This window comes from Wyeomyia smithii, chromosome 1 (assembly GCF_029784165.1).
Source record: "Wyeomyia smithii strain HCP4-BCI-WySm-NY-G18 chromosome 1, ASM2978416v1, whole genome shotgun sequence".
Classification (NCBI taxonomy): domain Eukaryota; kingdom Metazoa; phylum Arthropoda; class Insecta; order Diptera; family Culicidae; genus Wyeomyia; species Wyeomyia smithii.
The window spans coordinates 198,037,293-198,057,842 of record NC_073694.1 but is presented as its reverse complement, the minus strand read 5'-3'; the positions used below and the strand labels follow the sequence as shown (position 1 = coordinate 198,057,842).

The 20,550-nt window shown below is 38.9% G+C and overlaps 3 protein-coding genes across 8 annotated transcripts; 2 read left to right on the top strand and 1 right to left on the bottom strand.

Annotated features, from left to right (window-relative positions):
• Positions 1-8,519: 8,519 nt before the first annotated feature.
• Positions 8,520-9,618, bottom strand: LOC129731343 (mediator of RNA polymerase II transcription subunit 4). The gene is made up of 2 exons (XM_055691244.1): positions 9,409-9,618; positions 8,520-9,337 (listed from the first exon to the last, which is right to left on the bottom strand). The coding sequence occupies exons 1-2, from the start codon at positions 9,477-9,479 to the stop codon at positions 8,611-8,613; spliced, it is 798 nt and encodes a 265-aa protein (XP_055547219.1). The 5' UTR covers positions 9,480-9,618; the 3' UTR covers positions 8,520-8,610.
• A 4,547-nt stretch (positions 9,619-14,165) lies between these two features.
• Positions 14,166-17,205, top strand: LOC129717647 (polyadenylate-binding protein-interacting protein 2). 2 transcript variants are annotated; one of them, XM_055667711.1, is made up of 3 exons: positions 14,166-14,234; positions 14,787-15,136; positions 15,337-17,205. In XM_055667711.1, the coding sequence occupies exons 2-3, from the start codon at positions 14,790-14,792 to the stop codon at positions 15,467-15,469; spliced, it is 480 nt and encodes a 159-aa protein (XP_055523686.1). In that variant the 5' UTR covers positions 14,166-14,234; positions 14,787-14,789; the 3' UTR covers positions 15,470-17,205. The 2 variants fall into 2 exon arrangements, with proteins under 2 accessions (XP_055523686.1, XP_055523685.1); XM_055667710.1 differs by having other exon boundaries at positions 14,169-14,358.
• Positions 17,206-17,813: 608 nt separating this feature from the next.
• Positions 17,814-20,549, top strand: LOC129728909 (uncharacterized). 5 transcript variants are annotated; one of them, XM_055687410.1, is made up of 4 exons: positions 17,814-17,914; positions 19,337-19,502; positions 19,556-19,612; positions 19,828-20,549. In XM_055687410.1, the coding sequence occupies exons 2-4, from the start codon at positions 19,457-19,459 to the stop codon at positions 20,511-20,513; spliced, it is 789 nt and encodes a 262-aa protein (XP_055543385.1). In that variant the 5' UTR covers positions 17,814-17,914; positions 19,337-19,456; the 3' UTR covers positions 20,514-20,549. The 5 variants fall into 5 exon arrangements, with proteins under 5 accessions (XP_055543385.1, XP_055543373.1, XP_055543367.1 ...); XM_055687398.1 differs by having other exon boundaries at positions 17,829-18,073; XM_055687392.1 differs by having other exon boundaries at positions 17,829-18,087.
• The last annotated feature ends 1 nt before the right edge of the window (position 20,550 follows it).

The window sequence follows — 20,550 nt, the reverse complement described above, 5'->3', positions numbered from 1 at the left end:
GTGTATGTTGCCGTAAGACGTAATTCTACGTCAAAAATCCCTTTTCACAGAAATAACTGAAGAAATTAATTCATTTTCTACTACACATTACACTTTTTATCCACTTCACTATTCATTTCTATCACTTTTTACCAGAGTAGGCAGTGTGACTTTGCACTCGTATCCAAGTGAGTTTTAAAACTTGCTTGCACATTTATTTTCGGTTTGCACGTAACCCCTACTAACAGTGCAGTGCACTCGAGTTAGATTTGAATTTGAATCCTGCATAACAACAATTGCATAAAAATCGAATTACGAGGAAATTCGCGCCGCGTCTGCTGCAACAGTTTGTTGCATTGTCCTTTGAAAGCATAAATTTGATCTAAAAACAAAACTCATCGCCTCACATCATCGCCTGCATCGTTGAATACATCGTGCACTGCATGCATTGCACGCATTTAAACTCAATCAATCAGAGTATGCGGTGCAAAAAAACTTTAACTATCGAGAGGAAGCAGATTCGAGTTGAATTCAAATCTGGAAAAGTGTTACTCAGTTCAACTTTGCACGAGTTCATGCCATCACTGCTTTTTACTTACTACTTGCATATAGATATATCAACGCTTACTTAGCGCCTTCGTCTGTACTTATTTGGATTCATTTTCTAATAGAGTTGGAATAAAAGAAATTATCAATTGGCGCTGCCACACTGACTGACTCACCAGTCCCCCAGGCATCTTATCACCTGCAAGTCTTCTTCCATCTGGTCGACCCATCGTGCACGCTGCGTCCCTCTATTTCTGGTGCCGGCTTTGCTTTTGAAGAAGTGATTTCACAGGGTTGGCTTCCGGCAGCCTTGCGACATGACCGGCCCACCGCAACCTATTGACTTTCGCCAGGTGTGCAATGGGTTCACTCCAAGCAGCGCGTACAGTAGAGTGGCCGATTTCGATGAGCGCCGGGTGGAAAAAGTTTCCTTTTTACTCCAATAATAAGCCATAAAAATTCCATAAGTTGATCCAAGGTCATTTGATGGGCCCACAAAACGCTTATATTTGAAAAAATTGATTCTCATAAAAAATGCTGGTTTTTTATCACTTTTTGCAGTTTTTAGCCTTTGTTTCTTAAAATTGTTGTAAATTTTGCGCCGAAATACTCTTTAATTATAAAAGTATATCATTAGGGACATTCACATATTACGTAACGGGAATTTTTGACTATTTTGAGTACCTTCCACCCCTAAGAAACGTAATTTTGCCCGGCAGTCGAACGCTTCGTTGAATACTTCCCTCGTTACGTTACGTGATAAATGAATGATCTCTTATATACTTCATTGGCAATGTAGTATTCTATAAATTATTGTTTGGAACTTTTCGTATAAAATTAATGTTAATCTATTTCATAAGGACGGTAAAATTGTAACAAATATAGTCGGTCGACCTTATGTTGATCAAATTGCAATTCTTGTGAGTTACGATGGAACAGCAAAACTCTTGGGCGCGCTTTAAATTGATTCAAGCTTTGACAAAAATATCGCCAAAGAAGTTCACAATACGCTAGTGGATTGGAGTATTTCGGACAAGTTTGTGTTGCTGTTTTCTTTTAAGTGATTTGTTCGGTCGGAAGCTACACACTTAGTTTCTTTTACCGAACTCAGCAAACTTTTTACTGAGTTTTCAACAGCTGAGCCATCAGTAATCTGTTCGGTAATTCATTTGCTTGACGAGCGTTCGGTATTTTTTCATTGTGGCTGAAACTTCAAATAAAGAAGATAGCTCAGCAAAAATTTACAAAGCGTCCATCAAAAGTTGCTGCATGAGTCGGCATTTGCAAAGCTGATGATTCATCACAAATTTACATGTGTTCCGTGAAATGCAACGTAAGCTTTTTCCCGGTTATAATAATATAGATTAATATGAATGTAACTATTCCTATAGCTGCTATTGCAACCGATGACTAATTTTATACAGGTAATTCTGATTGTTCAGACGATTATACTGATGTTTCATGCACATTCTACTAAAACTAGATACGTTTTACATCATGGCGAATATAAACTTTTTATTAAAGACTCCATGTAAATTAATCTACTGTGGTGGTAAATTTGAAAGCACGATACCGCTTTTAGAGTTTTTTGTCCAAATGGCTCGTAGAACACTTTAAATAACACAGCCACGAAACTTTTCTGAAAATCTCAAAATGGCAGACTTCTGATGTGCGATTCTGTTATGAGAGATGCAGAAAAATTACCGAACAGTATAGTAAAATATACAAAAGTTCAGTAAAACAATTAGAGATTACTCAGCAACATCTGGATAAGTGCTGATAGATCGTTAAAATTTTACTGAACTATAAAAAAGTGCAAAAAATATTCTAGTTTACTGAAAAGGTCAGCAATGTTTTTTGCTGAACTCGTCAAGTGAGTTTTATTGAACAGTATTTCGACAAAAAAGTTAACCGACATCAGTAATTTTTCAGGAAATTACAGAATGACCAGTAAAATTTAAAGTTTATTGAACGCGACCGTAATAAAAATTACCGAACAATCAAGGCGGAAATAAGTGTGTAACCAATCTTACTCGTCTTCTTCATAGCTATGAACTTACATGCAATAATATAATATATGGCAAAAGCAGCAACCCTTAAACACTTGTCTTCAACCGTTTTACAAAAGCATCAAACGAAACCAATTCATTCATAGCCAATAGTTGACCTATTCTGAGATATGCCCGGGTATCTGCTGTATCCTGCACTTCTGTTATTAGCAATACCGCTATTGAGAAGTGGCATGCTTATTATCATTTTATCCCTGCTTGTGTGTAAAGATTTTACCCTTCTTTTTACACACTGATTTGCTGTACTATACCAAGCCTCGTTTCTCCTGCCAAATATCACCAATTATAGTTCCCTGGAGAAGTTTCGTTGGGCGTCCTTCTGGTCAGTTTATTATGAGGGTGACTTATTTTGTTCAGAGGAAGCACACTAGGATTCGAACCTACGATCATTCGCTTGGCAAATCGGACTTTGTAAACTTGCGGCCACGCAGCTCCCTCAAAGAGCTCTTGGAGTTGGCATTCATATTTCTTGGTTGTTGTCAACACCGCAGGGCTTCACACCAACACCACGATGCCTGGCCAGGCAGTTAGCGTACCTACTGCAACTGCCGCTGGATCATCTGTCAGTTCGTAGCCGGTGAGAAAGCAAATTTGCGAATTATAACAAGTTATCAATTGGTTCATCTACATTAAATTACAAAGCTATTTTTTCCAAGTAAAAACTGTTCAATCAATTCAATTTATTGGACTACAAGAGTTTATCAGTAACGAATATTATAAGGATTAAAAGTGAATATTATATTATTGGTTCAAGAATTATAAATAAGATAAATAAGGCAAATCGTTTCGAGGTGCTCCTGAAGCGACAAGTCCAACGTGACACTTTGGTGGCTAACCTGAAAATAGAAAAAAATATTCATGAGTAATTAAATAAGGAAAAATTGTAAGTAGTTAAAAACACAACAAAATTATATATCTAATTAGAGCTAAAATTTGAACAGAAGTGGAACGAAAAGGCAGAAGGAAACGTGAGGCTTAAAAGGATATACGATACGGTTGTTGTGTGGTGGATACGGCCCCTTTTAAGATAAGCAAAAGAAAGTAATATAAACTTAAGTAGTGTAAACACTGTGATCAGCATAAACGCTATCACGCCACCCGCGCGAGGAACGGGCGACGGCGATTATGCTGAGCACAGCATTAAAGGTCACGTATCGATCTGCGATCGTGCGGCCTGTATAGGCTAAGAAATAGTAATAATAAAGCATTATTGAATCGACCGTACACTCGAGGGGTTCGAGTTCTCTTTTAGTAACCGAAACCCACATAAACACATATATACAACCACCAACATTTCAGTTGTGTGCAAGAGGGAACAGTTAACTAATTCTTGTAAGTTTATTATTTATACCACTGGCAAAAATTATAATTAAAAATATATTACCTAGAGTTTGAGCTGTCACAAATTTAAAGGTGCTGCTACAAAAAATTAGTTCGTTATCTGAACAGTTGTAAAGCGACCCTTTTTCACTTATCCTACGCAAGATTCATAGCAACAAACGGTTATTGCCTGAAAATAAATTTGCTCCGATCATTGACCACAGAAAAATTAAATTGCATTTCTGTTTCATTTTTGTTCTACATTTCTGTTTTTATAGTCAAACCTTACATTCAGGTACATTTCCGATGTACGAAGCCTATTCAATGTCCTAATCAAGTTACGAATTTTCTACATGATTCTTTCGCATGTGCCGAGATTAATAAAGTAGTTTCAGACGCTGTAACTGAAATGATGAAGAATCACTTGTGGTATTTTATCTCAGGATAAGTTGGATTGGCTCTTTTAGACTCAGATGTCCCGCTTGAAATCAAACGAAAAATGATCAGGCGATTGAAAGCGAGGGATCCTTTTGTAGTTTTTGTCGTGTATCTCAAGCATTAAAATCCTGAAAGTTACTAGTATATGATCCCATCTCGTTTCATACAAAACCGATGATTTCTTTCTGAGTTTTGAACTAAATATTGATTTTTTGGACCGTAACCCAGCCAAAGAGAAAAATAATGAGGAATAGCGAACTTCTGTCAAAAAATTACTTGATGTAAATTATGAAAGATTATAACCGTGTTTTGATGCACAATGGATTCATACCGAAAAAATATCCATCTCATTCAAAATCCGCACTTTTTAACAAACATTAAAAGTTATAGATCATTTTAAACTTGGGAATAACAAAGTTATTATTTTATAAAAATATAAGTATTTTTGAATACGTTTAGCGAGAGATATATGTTAAAAAAATTTTAAAAATAATTGTACAATTTTCATGTAAATCAATAAACTCCGATCAACTTCAAATTTTCGTGGCTTATTGTAGAGGTCAAATAGAAACTTTTTCAGCCCGGCGCTCATTAAGGTCGATAGTTTCAAAAACGGCCATATAAAATATACCAACTCTAGCGTACAGCTTATGGTTAATTCGCCGTCGCCGTTTTCCGTCGTCCAAAACTCTAAGAAGATTACCGGTCTTGTCAAGGTTTTGAACAGCGTCAACTTCGTGCGTCGTCGCACTCGACTCGAAGTGTCTTCCGAAGTGAAAAATTGGCACGATTTCTAGCCCAGATGTGTCCCTGGATCTATTTGCAGGTGTTATTTTCGGCGGTCACCAGTGACCCGAAATACACTGAACTCGTCGACCAGCTAATCGCCGTCTACAGAGACTTGAGTTTGGAGGCTGACGTTGTTCTCCTTTGAGTTTCGCGTTCGCATGTATTTCGTTTTCGACGCATTTATTCGCAGTCCGATTCGTCCGGCTTCGGCTTTCAGTCGGGTGTAAGTTTTCTCCACTGTCACAAAGTTTCGTGTTATGACGTCAAAGTCATTCGCGAAGCCCAGAAGCTGAACTTACCTTGTGAAAATCATGCCCCTCGTGTCGATGCCCGCCCTCCGGATCATACTCTCAAAGGCGATGTGTAACAGCAACAGAAAAGTCAATCGCCTTGTCTTAACCCTCTGCGCAATTCAAAGGGGCTCGAGAGTATCCCCGAAACACGCACGTAGCACATCGCTTTCGCCATGGTGGCCTTGATCAGTCGAGTCAATTTATCCGGAAATCCGTTGTCGTGCATGATCTGCCATAGCTGTTTTCGATCAACTGTATCATAGGCCGCCGTGCAGTCGATGAGAATGTGATATGAGGGCACGTTGTACTCGCGACGTTTCTATAAGATCTTTCGGATTGAGATCTGCCCTCATGGTTACAGGTGATAGGTAACGGAACAGGATCTGTGAGAGTATTTCGTAGGCGGCACTGATAAGAATTACCGCGGTAGTTGCGGCGCTCCAGCTTGTCGCCCTTCTTGTAGATGGAGCAGACGAACTCCTTCACTCACTCTTCTGGCAGTTTTTCCTCCTCCCAAATCCTGGAAATGACCCATTGCAGCGCTCTAGCCAGCGCCCCTCTCCCACGCTTAAAGAGTTCGTTCGGCAGACCGTCTTTGGCTACGGCTTTGTTGTTCTTGAGTTTCCCTATCTCACAAAGAACTTCATGAACATCGGGGCCTGGTGCTCCTAGGTCAGCTCCTGCTCCGCTTCTGTTTACTGTATCGCCATTCAGGTGTTCATCGAAGTACTCCTTCCACCTGTCGACCACCTCGCTGGCATCCGTGAGGTTACCATCCGCGTCGTTACACATGTCAGCTTGCGGCACATAGCCTCTGCGAGACTGTTTCACCTTCTCATAGACCTTCCGCGTATCACTGGCACGATACAACTGCTTTAGCTCCTCTTGTTCACGATCCTCTTGCTGGCGCTTTTTCGTCTGAGCCTCGTGGTCGTATCGTTTCATGCCCGTTTATAATTATCCTTGTTCTCTCTCGTTGACCTGTCCAGGTATATCGCCCAATTCCGGTTCTGCTCATTCACCGCTGCCTCACACTCTTCGACTCCAGTCGTTTCTGCCACTTGGTGCTTCTTCTCCTAGTGTCGCCATTGCGGTCTTCCCGATAGCTGTGCAGATGTTGCTCCGGCTAGGGTTGCCTCCTTATATGGATATCTCGCCCGGAGATTTTCAAACAGGCCCGGATTTGAGGGGGGGGGGGGGGGTAAAGATGGCAAATGCCCCGGGCTTACCGAATCAAGGGGCCCCCCTAGTCCTGGGGCGACCTTTTTTTTGCTCGTCACCTTCCAGAACGATAACTCTAAATGTTTTAAGATAAGAGGGCCTTACAAACAAATTTGCCCCGGGCCCCCAGCGCCTAAATCCGGCCCTGTTTTCAATGTAGTAAGGGGTTGCATTGACATGCTTGTTCTGATTTATTTCCACCAGATGATCTACACTTTTTACCTATTTCATTAATCTTAGCAATTACCTTATTTATCTTAACAATTTTTAACAACCGATCGAGTTCGATAATTCTGGTGATAATGTCAGTAAAATATTCAAATGAAATTAAGTAAATTTTGAAGATACGCCGTAAATTCAACTTGCCGAAATTTATGAGTTTTTCGGCAATCGGTAGAACTTGAAAAAAATTGTCCAAATTTATGACTTATGCAGTTTCCAGAGCGTGTTGAGAATAATTTCGCCGGCTCAGAAAAATTTTCACTTTCCCCCGGAATTCACCTCCCAGACCCGGAGAAAACTCTCGTTCACCCGGAGACCCAGAGTTCACCTCCCAAACCCGGAGACTTCGGGTGAAACCCGGAGATGTGGCAACCCTAGCTCCAGCCGTCCTCGAGAGACGACGCGCCAAGCCCCTCCGCCGTGGGTAGTACCGCTTCGAGCTGTTGCGCGTATTCCTTCGCAGTCTGGGGGCTGCTTGATGTTCAGCCGCGGGGTTCGGCGATGTGGTATACAGTCGACAGTATTGATACCGTAACTAGGTGGTGGTCCGAGCCAATATCCTTATCGCGATTGGTGCGTACGTTTGTAATGTCTGAAAACAACCGGCTGTCGATGAGAACATGGTTAATTCGGACATGTGATCTCTAGGTGGTTTTGTAGATGTCCTTTTGACGAAAGAAGGTACTTCAAACTACCAGTCCTCGGGAAGCTGCGAAGTTGACGCATCGCTGGCCGTCGTTCGTCACGGTGAGCAGGCTGTGCGGGCTGATCACCGGCTTGTATATGTCTTACCTACAGATCTAAGCGTTCATGTCCCCGTCTAAAAAAATACTTACTTTGGCAGCATTCCCCAACCTTTGTTTGGCAGAAAACCCTTTTTTTGGAGAGGACAGGTTGCAGCGGCGGGACTCTGTTGTCAAGGCTTGCCTCTGTTCCAGTTGATCCAAAATTCGCACGCTATCAAATGAGTGTAACCAACGACGCTCGAATAGACACTGTTCATGTTTGAGTATGGATCGATCAGCATGACACTGAAGATATATAATGTATAGAATTAGATCAACTCACCTGGTGACACCTTTTCCTTTGGATGCTAGTTCTTTGATTCAATTTTAATTTGAATTTTTGGTGATTTTGATGGGTACGATAACTTGCGGAAAACCAAAATTTATAATATAGAGAAAAAAAACATAGAAAACAAAAAAAAACTGCGCAAAATTCTCTAGAGAATCTCTTTGCCACTGTTTCACTTCGAAACATTTTGCCAGGAAATATCTACCATTAATCCTGTCGTCGAGTACGTTCCAAATTTATATGGAACCGCGTAAAAAAAGACTTAATTGAGTTGAAAAAATAAGTTAGAAAACCGTTTTAATACGTTTGTACTTTGACTGAATATGATAGAGCTTAATCTAAAGGTCAAAATGCAATATTATGAGTTTTCAGTATTTACACCAAAAATTGAGATTTTTTTTGAAAACTGATATATGATTACTTTTATCCTAAAACGGAAAACGTGATTGAAATGAGGTCGATGTTTTGTACAGTTTTTAAGTTATTGAAAAAAGCATCCCGCTTGAAAAAAAATTATCTATCTATTTGAAATTTAAAATTATAAAACAAGTTTTTTTAAATGCCTCCCAGAATTTATTAGAGCTGTTCCACAAATATTCTTCTTATGCTATATTGTCGACGAATGAAATCGATACCTGCCTCTTTCATCCCAAATATGCTCACTGCGAATCGCTCGAACTCGAGCTGGAACTATCGGTCGACATGACTTCGACGTCGTCCTGCGATACATCCTTGTGGGCACGGGTGTCTAGCGGTACCGATGCGGCACCTGTACCCATGGACATATGCAACTCACCCGAAGGATGCCAGGCAAACTGGTTCTGGGCCGACACCGGAATCTCACTGGTCGCCGGAGCGGTTGCACTACCACCTGCCGTTGTGTTCCGGTGCATCTCGTTAAGACTATTCTGATGCTGCAAATTGTGCCCGTTAATACTTAAGTCGGATTTCCCCAAAAAGCCTAGCCGCATTTCAATATCCGTGGGGTAGGGTCTTCGCAGATCACCTTGCTGCCAGGTTAGTGGGGCGCAAATCGCATTGGATGCACTGATTCGGTGCGCAAATTTAATTAATTCCTCAGAAGAAACCGTTTTCTTGGATGCTTTTGATATACTGGCTAATTTTTGGCGGGCTTGGAAAATTGACGTGGCAAGAATGTGCTCCGCTTCCTTCAATTGCTTCTGCAGCTGGTTGATTTCTTCGTCCTGTTTTTTAACTTGCTCACGGAGACCGTCCATCTTTTTTTCTATCCCGGCCTGTTCGGCGGCAAGTTGTAGGGTTGATTTCATTTCCTTATCTTTCGAGACTAGCAGTTCCACCAGCTGGGAATGATCCGCGCTAGACATTTTTTGGTGCTTCGGTGCAATCGTGTTCTCGATCAGTTCCCTGAAAATCGCAAAGACATACAATTAAACAGATGACGAACCCGAAATTTGGAAAACATTGTTTTGTTTTACTTTGCAATGATTTCGATATCATCCACAATAGCCAGTAAACGCTCTTTGGTGCTTAAATGATAGAACGACATTGTGTACTGTAGGACCTAAGTCGTGGAGATTATACCGATACCAAAATACGAGCACGATATACAAAAACGATACGCGTCGAAAAATACAACAAACAATGAAGCAGAAGCAGAGTTCATTGATATGATTTTGACGTTTCTTTTCTGGGCAGGGTGCGTTTAGTAGCTTCCATCTTGGTGTGTTACACCCACAACACTGTATTCGAAAAGAACCTGAATAAAGGTTAAAAGTTACCTAAGAAGAAATCTTTCAAATATGTACAGCTGGAATTCGTTGGTTGAGTCACGACTGCCACCCAACTAGCAAATCGTGTTCGTTAGTTAATAACGAATTTCTTTATTCCACCAGCTCACCCCGTTTCGACCTGGAAGCAACCCAGCTGCTGTCAAAACCACATCCCTGTCACGAACGTCATCCCCATACATTTCGCTTGAAGCCGTTTTTCTCTGGCTCTCTGGCTCTAATATACGTCAAAAGGTTGTCAGTGCTTGCGCAACAGCCGAATAAGCTCCGTCCATGCGAGATAAACTGTTGCTGCAAGTGGTGTGTAGGAATGCAAAAAGCGAAGAACGACTCTTTGTTTTGAACGTTCTATGGATTTTGAGCAGGACATAAATGGTCATGCTCAAACATGTTTTTACACGTTCTGGATAGTCCTACATTCAATATAGTTAGAAGAACGAAAAAAATCTGTACAGTAACACATGCGGCACAATGAACGGAGCTTATGATCATATTTTCAATACTAGCGCCATCATCATCGGCGGCGGCTTTAGGAAACTGTTGCCATGACATCGGTCTGGTAAAAACCCTTCTTTATTCGCTAGATTTTGACCCAGTTTTGACCTGGCGTGCTGTCCGAAGCGAACTGTAAAATTCATCGGGGCTTATTACGGTAGTCACTTCACGGTAAAATGACAACCGTAACAGGCACGGTGGAAGTGATTCCCATTCGATTTGCACGCGTCTTTTTTCACCGTGAGATTTTTTCACTTCGTTCTCACCGTGAGGTGACATCCGTAATAAGCCCCCTCAGCTCCAACCCGCCACGACACGTACTTAGTTCGTGAACAATTATCTGGCATCTCTTTCTCACTTGCGTTGTAAATTGCGATTTCGTTTCTTTATTCCTCGGCAGATTTGCCCGAACACAGTGGAGTAAATAAATTCGCTAATAAGTGAACTGACAGCTGGGCAAATTTCTCACAGGAACGCGCTGATTGTTGGTTTTCTTTCTTCTTCTTTGAAATGAGTTCCTAATCTTAAAGTCGTTAAGCGTTGTTGCTGAGGTGTGTAGTTAATGTATATATAAAAACGGAATAATGTAACGCAGTTAATCTTATTGATATTGTTTGCTTCGAAGGTGTGCAGTAATCACCACAGTGGCATAGTGGGACCGGGTGATACGGCACCCGGGGCAAAAAAATTGGGTGTCACCCTCACCAGGTTGCAGTGAAACCATGTTGTTATCAGAAATTGTGAAAGTTAGCACGTTCGTTTTCAGTAGCACTAAATCTACCCATTTTCAAAAAATCCGTTGAGATTATACTCTTAGGAGCAAATTTATATTATTTTCGAGGGCTTTAACGCGGTCTTCATCTAATTTATACCCGAAAAAAATAACATTTAAAAAACATTTAAAAAACCTTAAAAATTGCTGTAATTGTACATAGCTATACCATAATTTAACTATGTTTTTCATTGTAGATACATCAATTTTACATTAAATATCATTGTCCAGAACAATAAAAAACATCGTTTTTGCCATTTTTACCATGAAAAAGGAGGGTCGTTATGTATCTTAACAGCATTTTTTAAGGCATTTTTCCCATACATTTAGAAGTCACTGGCAATGTTTATCATGGTAAAATTATTGTCGGTAGTAGATTCAACAACAAAAAACGTTGAAACATGGTAATGACATCAATCGTTTACAAGCTTACAGTAAAAATACCGTGTTTTTCATTGTAAGCATAAAAACACGGCATTTTTGCTGTAAGCTTGTAAACGATTGTTGTCATTACCATGTTTTAATAACGTTTTTTGTTGTTGAATCTACCACCGACAATAATTTTACCATGAAAAACATTGTCAGTGACTTCTAAATGTATGGGGAAAATGCCTGAAAAAATGCTGTTAAGATACATAACGACCCCCCTTTATCATGTTAAAAAGGGCAAAAACTATGTAATTTTTTTTCGGGAAATCTTTCAAATATGTACAGCTGAAATTCGTTCGTTGAGTCACGACTGCCACCCCAACTAGCAAATCGTGTTCGTTAGTGAAGTGAACTGACAGCTGGGCGAATTTCTCACAGGAACGCGCTGATTGTTCGTTTTCTTTCTGCTTTGAAAAGAGTTCATAATTTTATAGTCGTTGAACTGCGTCCAAAAAAACAAACGTGTCTCTTTGCTGTCTTGTTGCTGAGGTGTATAATTAATGTATATATAAAAACGGAATAATGTAACGCAGTTAATCTTATTGATATTGTTTGTTTCGAAGGTGTGCAGTAATCACCACAGTGGCGTAGCGTGACCGGGTGACACGGCACCCGGGGCGGAAAATTTAGGTGTCACCCCCACCAGGTTGCACTGAAATCATTTTGTTATCAAAAATTGTGAGAGTTAGCACATTCGTTTTCAATTGCACTAAATCTACTATCAATATCAATTTATTGAAAACGAGGCATTGTGGCATTGTGCAGCTCGATTCGAACGATTTTCGCTATTTTCGAGTAGGTCACATACTGCCAGTTATGCTTTAAGCTTAAAAGGACCTGTCATTGTCATTTGTCCTGCGGCTCATCTAACCCGCAAAGTCGAAAAAAATACGAAAAACGAAACAAAGCGCCCCCAGCGATCATTTAGTTTTGTTCGAATTGCTCGAAACGAAATGCGCAATGTCACCCCAGTAATCGATTCAGTGATTCGCGAAACTACACCTATTTGCTTATGCTAAACTTTTTGCTGAGCAGAAAACAGTAAATGAATGTTTGCAGAAATACAGTTAAAAAATTAATACCCAGCAAACAATTTTCTTGTTTTACAGCTTAATAAGCTATTATTCAGTGGATTTCGGCTGAACTATAGCTTAACAAGCCGTTATCCAACAAAATTGTTTGTTGGGTATGTCAAAAATTCTTACGTCAAGCTGTCATAAGTTAAACGAGCGGAACCGCAGTGCAGCTGGAAGGATATCATTGTTAAGTTTATGATAGCTGATATGGGACCATATCTAAGTTATTGTTGGGCTTGATTAACTTAAAAGTTGATATGATAAACACACATTTCTAGTTCAATGGAAATTTGGCTATGATCCGGTGTGTGGGTAAAAACTGGTGCCTGAGGGTGGTGGGATGGTTCCCTTACACTAACTGGTTAACAAGCAAATTGATTTTTGATTTGCTGAATATACAGCAAAATGTCATTGCTGACTAACCAGCAAGTTGTATTTTATTTTACTGAACATGCAGCAAACAATCTGTCACTTTTATGCAATTGAGCATTGCTGAATTATCATCAAATTTCATTTTTCCCAATAGGGGACTAAAATGAAATATAAAAACTTGCTTTTATAAATGAACAGGATAAAGTTGGCTTTCACAAACACAATAGCGCTTTTTTGCATGTCAGAAAATGCAGAGAACTTAAGAAAATTCGAAAACGAAAAGTTGAGTAATTTTCCTACTTTGACGTTATTGTACAGTTTTGACATTTGAAAAACCGACAACAACAATGATAAATTTGCCCATTGGTTTTCACCACAGAGCTTGAATTTTGAAACCATTTGACAGTACATGCACAGGAACATAGAGCAACGATGATGGTTGTACCAGTGTTATCAGTGTTGTCTTTGGTTTGCTTTCGAACAATATTATAGTTTCACTGTGCAATGTTGCCGTGAAAGTGCGTCGCTGTTTTGTAGTATTTAAAAAAACGAAAAACATTTTTTTTCACTAAATAATGCTTGAAAAAAGAAAATTAAGAATGTAACATGTATAAATAAGCCATGCTTTATCGATTAAGATCAAAATCAGGATAGGGCTTTAGTACTCTATTGCTGTAAATACAACCAGGGGGCTCTTGTGGCTGTCAAACTCCATAAATTTTCCATCTACCACTCATTGATTCTGGTACCAGCGTTTCTGGTACCCACTTTTTGGTTGGTTTGCCATAAAACGAGTGAAATAGAGTAAACGTCTCATTTTGTCGGTAGACTTATTCTCGAGTAAATGTCGTTTTAGATTGAAAAAAACAAGAGCTCAACATTTGTTTTCAGTACACTGTGCACTTTCATTGAATAATATAAGTTTTGTAAGCAGTTAAATTGAAATATTACCGCCGTGATGAATTTATGATTGGTAGGCAAAATGTTGACGTTTATAGGCCCCTGAATACAACACACAAAAAATCAGCAAAATTTTGCTAGTTTTCAGGCAAATCCCGTTGCTGAAGGCATTGTACATGTCGTGGTTGATCATAAATATTTTTCAAGGCGATTAAGCGTATTTCCGGAGTTACTCAGTTTCAGGCTGGTTCCACTTCTTACGAAAATGTGTCGAATCTTACTCTTTTTGGAGTTATTATTCACGAGTGTGTATAAATTTTCTTGTTGGAGGGGTACATGAAGGTTATTTTTGGTGAATCCCACCATTAAATTAACCTTTTAAATTTTACTTTTGACAGCAGGTAAGAAGGCATCGAAAGAGAAAAAGAAGTAACAAAGTAGGCGAAAGTTTACTGTTTTGTGCAGAAAAGGTGAAATATTTGTCTTTTTTTATTGATTACCTCGAAATTCTGCAGTGTTCTAAATTGTCTTCAAGTTGCTTCAAAAATTTGCTATCTGAAGATCCTTCTATTTGCTTACAATCAGGAAAATTAGGTAAGACTTTTGTAAACTGTAGAATTCATACTTTGATGGTCACCTTTCCCCCCATCGCCATTGGATAAATTTTGTTAATGCGTAGAATGCGTTCCAGATTGCAAAATGTGAATATGTTTATCGTTTTTTGCTTGCAATTTTAATAATTGCTACAGATTAGCAACGTGGCTATTTTTTCACTAACGTAGTATTAGGATCATTCCCTTTTCGACTTTTAGCTCTAGAGCGGAAGTCAAAAGTTGTAATGGATATCATCCATTTGCTTTTTAGAAGGACAGTTCAGAAGGACACACACGAATGCAAATATTTTTGAGCACAAATGAACGACCGTTGCGAGTGTCAAGTCCTTGAATAGTCAAATTGATCAATATTTGTACCTTATAGTTTTTAAAGATTTTTCATGACGACAATGTTTACTCGGTCTATAGAGCATGAGAATGAAGATGCCCGATCACAATATTGGCAGCAGCAGCACCAACAGTGGCTACTCCACGAATGGTAACTTTAGTGACAGTTATGACTCTGATCCGGAGGGTTATATAACTCCTCCCAACGAGGACAGCTCGGTTGGAGGTCCCAATTACGATGAGGATTTCTCCGAGTATTTGTGGATGGAGAACGAGGAAGAGTTTGACAAGCAGGAAATGCAACGGTTGGAAGAGGAAGCTCTTATGGAGCAATGTATCGAGGCAATGCTACAGGACGAACTGGAGGCGCAGGAGTGCGAGGATCGGGAGGCGGCTGCAGCCCTGAATGATAGCATCAATTCGATGGAGAGGTAAATGAGAACTAAGCATTCAATTAGCGATTAGCGAAGTTTAGCTTTCCAATAATTGACTTATCATATTTTCTATAATTTCTAATATCAAAAAAAAAACATACGAATTTAATTTCATAGTCCTACAAAGATATTTCGAAATATTGTGTTTGTAGCTCGATGAATCAATTTGTAATGAATGCTTCTTTTTTACCGCTTAGCTCAAAGGATTTGTGCAGCGCCTTGACCACGCTGCAGATCAATAAAGACCGGAAAGTGAACGTAGAAACATCGACTTTGAATCCTCTAGCAGCGGAATTCGTACCGTCGATCGTACCAGCATTGTCCCCCTAGGCTAACCCAGAGATCTCTCTATTCGTTTGCATCTTCCGTTACAAAATACAGACAGACACACCCACAGTACATTGAAACACAAACAAACATACAGTCACACTCCAGAGATAGGCCAAACGTAAAGAATACTCAAGTTGCAAACAAAATGAGCAGGAAGAATGGAAGAGAACGAAAAAAACGTTAACAATACTTCCTAACTGGGGAATGCACCCATCAAACTGTTACAATTGCGTTTACTTTTCCATGAAAAGTAACGTTGAATATTGTTGCGAGGACTGGACAGGAACACCCGAATGGATAAACGAAACGATTCGCACTAAGGCACCGGAATACTGGTTGGTTAGCGTATACAATATTGAAATTTCTTGATCTCGTATTCAGTGGCAGAATTGAGAGCAAAAAAAAAAAGTAAAAAAGTAAAGCAATGGTTAATATTTCCGCGTAGCACATTCTTCATCATTGGCGAAGAAATTGAATTAACTCTGAATAAGTAGGGTTCAAGTATGTATTTGGAGGCTAACTGTGACTAAAGCGTAAAAAAGTCCAATATATTTACACACAAAAAAACTGGATTTATTGTGAATATTTTTTCGCAGAATACGGAAATGGTATTATTTTTTTCTCTTATTTAATAACAACGAAGTCTTGTGCTTGCTCTACACGGATTTTTTTATGTTTTCAGAAATAGACTAGCTTTCATTTAAAAAAAAATGTATAAAATTTGGCTGCCTACCGATTATTAACAATGTATGTAAAATTTTGACTATCAACGATATTTTTTCAGGATAAGTACTTTAGCAGTGTGACACCGGAACGCATCCAAACCGGTTAGCGAAACGAAGCTTACAATCTAAAATTTATTGTTTCTACAACCAGTCTGCCGGGCTTGATTTAAAAAGTAGGAAAAAAATAAATTGTTGAAATTTGGTGGCTATGCCATAGATGAAATGCACGAAATGTTGCTGTGAATCATTGCGAATTATAGTTCCTTAGTTCAACATGAGAAGCATTTGCCACTATGGACATCAAAAATCTGCAAAAAAAAAACTTAAATTATGAAAAAATAAAAGCTGTTACTTCTAGTTTGGTAGTGATCCATTTAGAGTAACTGACAACAAAGTTGTTAAAGAAATTCAAATTCAATACACTGCTTTCTTCTACATTTCTTTTGCGAAATAGTGTATTAAACACTGAAATATCCGTTGAAATGGTTTCATTTGCTTTCGTAGCATTACTCTAGGTGTTGCAGTTAAACTGCCGTTATAGTGGCAACTATGTAGAGAGAATTTCTAAATTAAATAATGGAACATAGGTAATACCGCAGGTAGAATTACACAAAATTGGTGTCGAGTCGGAAAAAAACAGAATTCCAAATCGTACAAGGAAATGAGTAATTTTTTAATCTTCCTTCCGTCAGTGATTTCGGAGGGAAGCTATCCCTTCATTCGTATTTTTCAATCATTTAGATTTGTCATATTTTACCAACGACGAACAGCGCGTGTGCTACTAGCTAGCGTGGCAATCGGCAACGAGAGGAGTGAAATTTGTAAAATCATGTCCCTGCATTTAAAACGAAGGAGAAAAAATATTCAGTTTTAGTCCTTCCTGTTTTATAGTGTTTTTTTTTATTTATAAAATAATTAGGATAGCAGCGCAAAAAATACGTTCTGCGTGTAAGAAAAATAAGTTCAAACATCAATCGTGTGATAATAATAATAAAAAGTAATAAAAATCTCCATTTTTTGTTCTTTGTTGAAAGAAAGATCGATATGGTTTCAAGTTTTTCTACACTTGACTCGCCAAGGCTTCGGGTTGAAGTGACTTAACATGTTCCTCGAATATGTACTTCTATTTTTAAATTCATTTTTAGCTTGAACAGGTTACTTGTATAAGGGAAGGTATGATTGATATTTCGAATCAAGAACGTAACACATTATTAGATATATGCGTAATAATTGAAAATGGATGGATTTTCCATAGTCGTTCCGTAGTTAGTAGTAATTGTTTGATGCAAAACTTCGGCGGGGAACCAGCTGAAAAACACCTTGATAAAAAAAAACATGAAAAAAAAATAATACAAAGAATTTGCATGTCACATTGTTGACAAGAAGTGAAAACTCAACAGTAAATAATTTCATATCAATGCTTTAGCTTTTGTTTTATTGAAGATTTTTTATCAGAGATTTAACAATTTATTACAATTTGATTTACCTCTTCGTTATAGCTTTCTCGTTGACGATAAAAGTTCTGTGTTGTCTTTAGTTGAGAAAGCCAGAATTTTGGCAACTCTGTATCTCAATTCGTATCTTGCATTTTATCCTCCGCTAGATCCCACAGGGCGCGCTAGTGGCAGGAAAAATCATTGCAGTTAAATATTACCCAGATTCAGTGTCACACGGATAGAAAACCGTTCTGCACTAGTGTACGTGTACTCTGCTTAAGCAGGTTGGAACTGTAAACAAGAAATGCCAGCTCAGTGAACTGGTTAGAAAAAGGCTCGGCCAGGGCTTGTGTTGAGTTGGGCTTGTGTTTTGTGTCGGGTTTCGTTTTTCCAGTGGTGCTACACCTGCTACACCGAATATTGCACGGGCATGGACATATACTGTAAATGCACTAGTGTATGTAGCTGTCATTTTATTTTTCAACATGGCTTTGGCCAGGGAGACCAGACGTGCAGATTTGTCTGCAAAAAGCAGATTTTTAAAGTCCGTGTGCAGATTTTTGTTGACTCGTAGATAGTTGTAGTTTTTTAGTTTCTACAGATTTTTGTCAGAGTCTCCTTGAATATACGCAGTCTTTCTCAAAATTTGTGTAGATTTTTGTATGTGAAATTTTTCCGAATCACAGATATATCCGGAGTGATTTGCGATAAGGGCGCAACTGGCAAAAGATAAACATTGGGGAATATCAGTTTGAAAACTTGCAAGTACATTTTCAAATCGTAATTTCAAAGGAAGTGACTAACATTAACATCAATACCAAAAATTGACGAAAAATATACCTGGCTTATAGTTTCCTAACAATACTACATTAAATTTGTGCATTCATGGCTTAAATCTGCACTTTTCTTCTAACCTTTTTCTAATGAGCCCTAAAGCATTCTGACAACGAGATTCGCCCACCTCTATTTCGCCTTAAAGCATTCTGACAACGAGATTCGCCCATCTTTCTTTCGCCTTGTTTTTATTTTTTCTCCAGTTGCACCCGTTCCAATGCGCCTTTATTCCGAAAACAAAAGTTGATCCGCCCTTTACTCTCGCCTGTTTACGAAATATTTCGCAAATAAGCCCGTTGCTTCAAAACAATGTAAAGGGCCTAGTTGGGTAAACTGCTTTATCGCCCTTCACTAAAAGCTTGATTTAAATAATTTTATCGATTTATACAATAGAAAGGATTCTTCTCATGAATTTCGTAAGTCTTTTCAAACTCAATAGTGTAATAAAACAATTTGTTTACATTTTGTTAGTTGAGCCCTAATCGCCAATCACTCCGGATATGTGTTTTAGATTTCAAGTAGATTATCGGTTTTTCGAACAGTTGCAGACATTTTTCAACAACATCTTGCATCTCTGGCTCTGACGGCATTCGTAGTAAGAGTACCAAATATGCAGACTTTTATTAAATTGCAGTTTTTACATTTTTCCTAAGAGTGTGCTTTTTTTAAAGTTTGCCTGAGTAAATTTATAAAGACTTTTTTCCAAAAGAAAAATCTGGCATCTCTGATTTGTAGCTTTGTAGGTATTTTTTCCTTCTGCACCATTTAATTCGTGTGCAGGCAGTGCGAAAAAGTAGCTCTGGTGTAGCACCATCTCGAAAACCAAATCGACATTAGTTCAAGTAAATAACAAAATCATTCCATCGGCAAAGATAATTTGAAACACCGGTAAACGCATACGCACGTTATACCTGAACAATCTGTAAACTGTTTGTACTGGAGTTTGTAACACATAAACCAAGCGTCGGAACTGCTTGCAAGTTGATTTTATTATGACGGATTCCGAATCCTGCCGTCTCTCCCTCAATACAAAAATTGGTAAGTTGTTTCAAATAAAACAACAGGGTTTTTCTTATATTTCATCTTTCTAGAAATGAACGACGAGACAAATATCGCCGTGCGGCATCTTGACCTATGGCCAGAAAAAGGTAAGAACAGTCTATTTGGATCGTAGGTACATATCCACATCATGTATCTGTTTGATTGAATAGAACCTTCTTCAGCCGTTTGTCCTTCAAATTAACTGTAACTGTAAACTGTCTAGTTTCACAGGAAATGTTTTGAGAAATTTTCTGAATAGTATGTCAATTGTCAGCCTTAAATCTAACTTCAGGGATGGTTTGGCGCTATGTTTCATTCACAGGCGAGGGTGAACCGGAGCATGAAATTATAGAAGAGGAAATAGTTGGCGAATACTCTGCGCATCAAGATCAAGGTTCTGCAAGTCAGATGAGCAGCAAAACTATTCACACCTGGAATGAGGAACAAACACACGTAATGCTCGCTTTATATACCGATAAACTTCGAAATACTGGCCAAAGGAGAAGATACAAAAGTAAAAGGGAAATATATGAAAGTGTAAGCGAAGATATGAACACTCAGCTCGGTGTGTCGTTTAGTGCAACTCAAGTGGAGAATCGTTTGAAAAGCCTCTCGAGAAAAAGTAAACTGCGGCCAAACAATTATCGGCCTATCAATCGAACACCGTTTGCCGAGGCAATGGCTGAGATCGCGAAGCTCGATTCGTCCTACGAGCCGGATGTTATGATGACTCCTACTGTTTATAAAAGGAAGTTTAGCCCTGCTTTGAAAGTGCTTTCAAATAAGAAGGTGAAACCATCTGATGACGCAGGAACCTGGGCGGACCATTCTGATGAAACGCCCGCAACTTCGGATTTATCTGCTTCCCTGGTTGTTGCATACAGGAGAGAAACCGAGCGCAAAGCTAGAAGGGACCGGGAAAAAGCCGCCCAGCATCATGAGAAAATGGAGAAGTTTGATCAGTTACTCAATATTTTAGCTGAAATATCTGAGAAAATGGACAAATAATCGAATGTGAATATAATTTTATGCCATAGTTTTAAAA

What these genes read in the sequence shown, in the direction of transcription:
- LOC129731343 (XM_055691244.1), bottom strand. Translation starts at nt 9,479, where the DNA reads ATGTCGTTCTATCATTTAAGCACCAAAGAGCGTTTACTGGCTATTGTG. An exon ending in GATATCGAAATCATTGCAAA is followed by an intron (nt 9,338 to 9,408) that starts GTAAAACAAAAC and finishes TGCGATTTTCAG; the next exon opens with GGAACTGATCGAGAACACGA.
- LOC129717647 (XM_055667711.1), top strand. Translation starts at nt 14,790, where the DNA reads ATGAGAATGAAGATGCCCGATCACAATATTGGCAGCAGCAGCACCAAC. An exon ending in AGCATCAATTCGATGGAGAG is followed by an intron (nt 15,137 to 15,336) that starts GTAAATGAGAAC and finishes TTTACCGCTTAG; the next exon opens with CTCAAAGGATTTGTGCAGCG.
- LOC129728909 (XM_055687410.1), top strand. Translation starts at nt 19,457, where the DNA reads ATGACGGATTCCGAATCCTGCCGTCTCTCCCTCAATACAAAAATTG. An exon ending in CTCCCTCAATACAAAAATTG is followed by an intron (nt 19,503 to 19,555) that starts GTAAGTTGTTTC and finishes TCATCTTTCTAG; the next exon opens with AAATGAACGACGAGACAAAT. An exon ending in TGACCTATGGCCAGAAAAAG is followed by an intron (nt 19,613 to 19,827) that starts GTAAGAACAGTC and finishes TTTCATTCACAG; the next exon opens with GCGAGGGTGAACCGGAGCAT.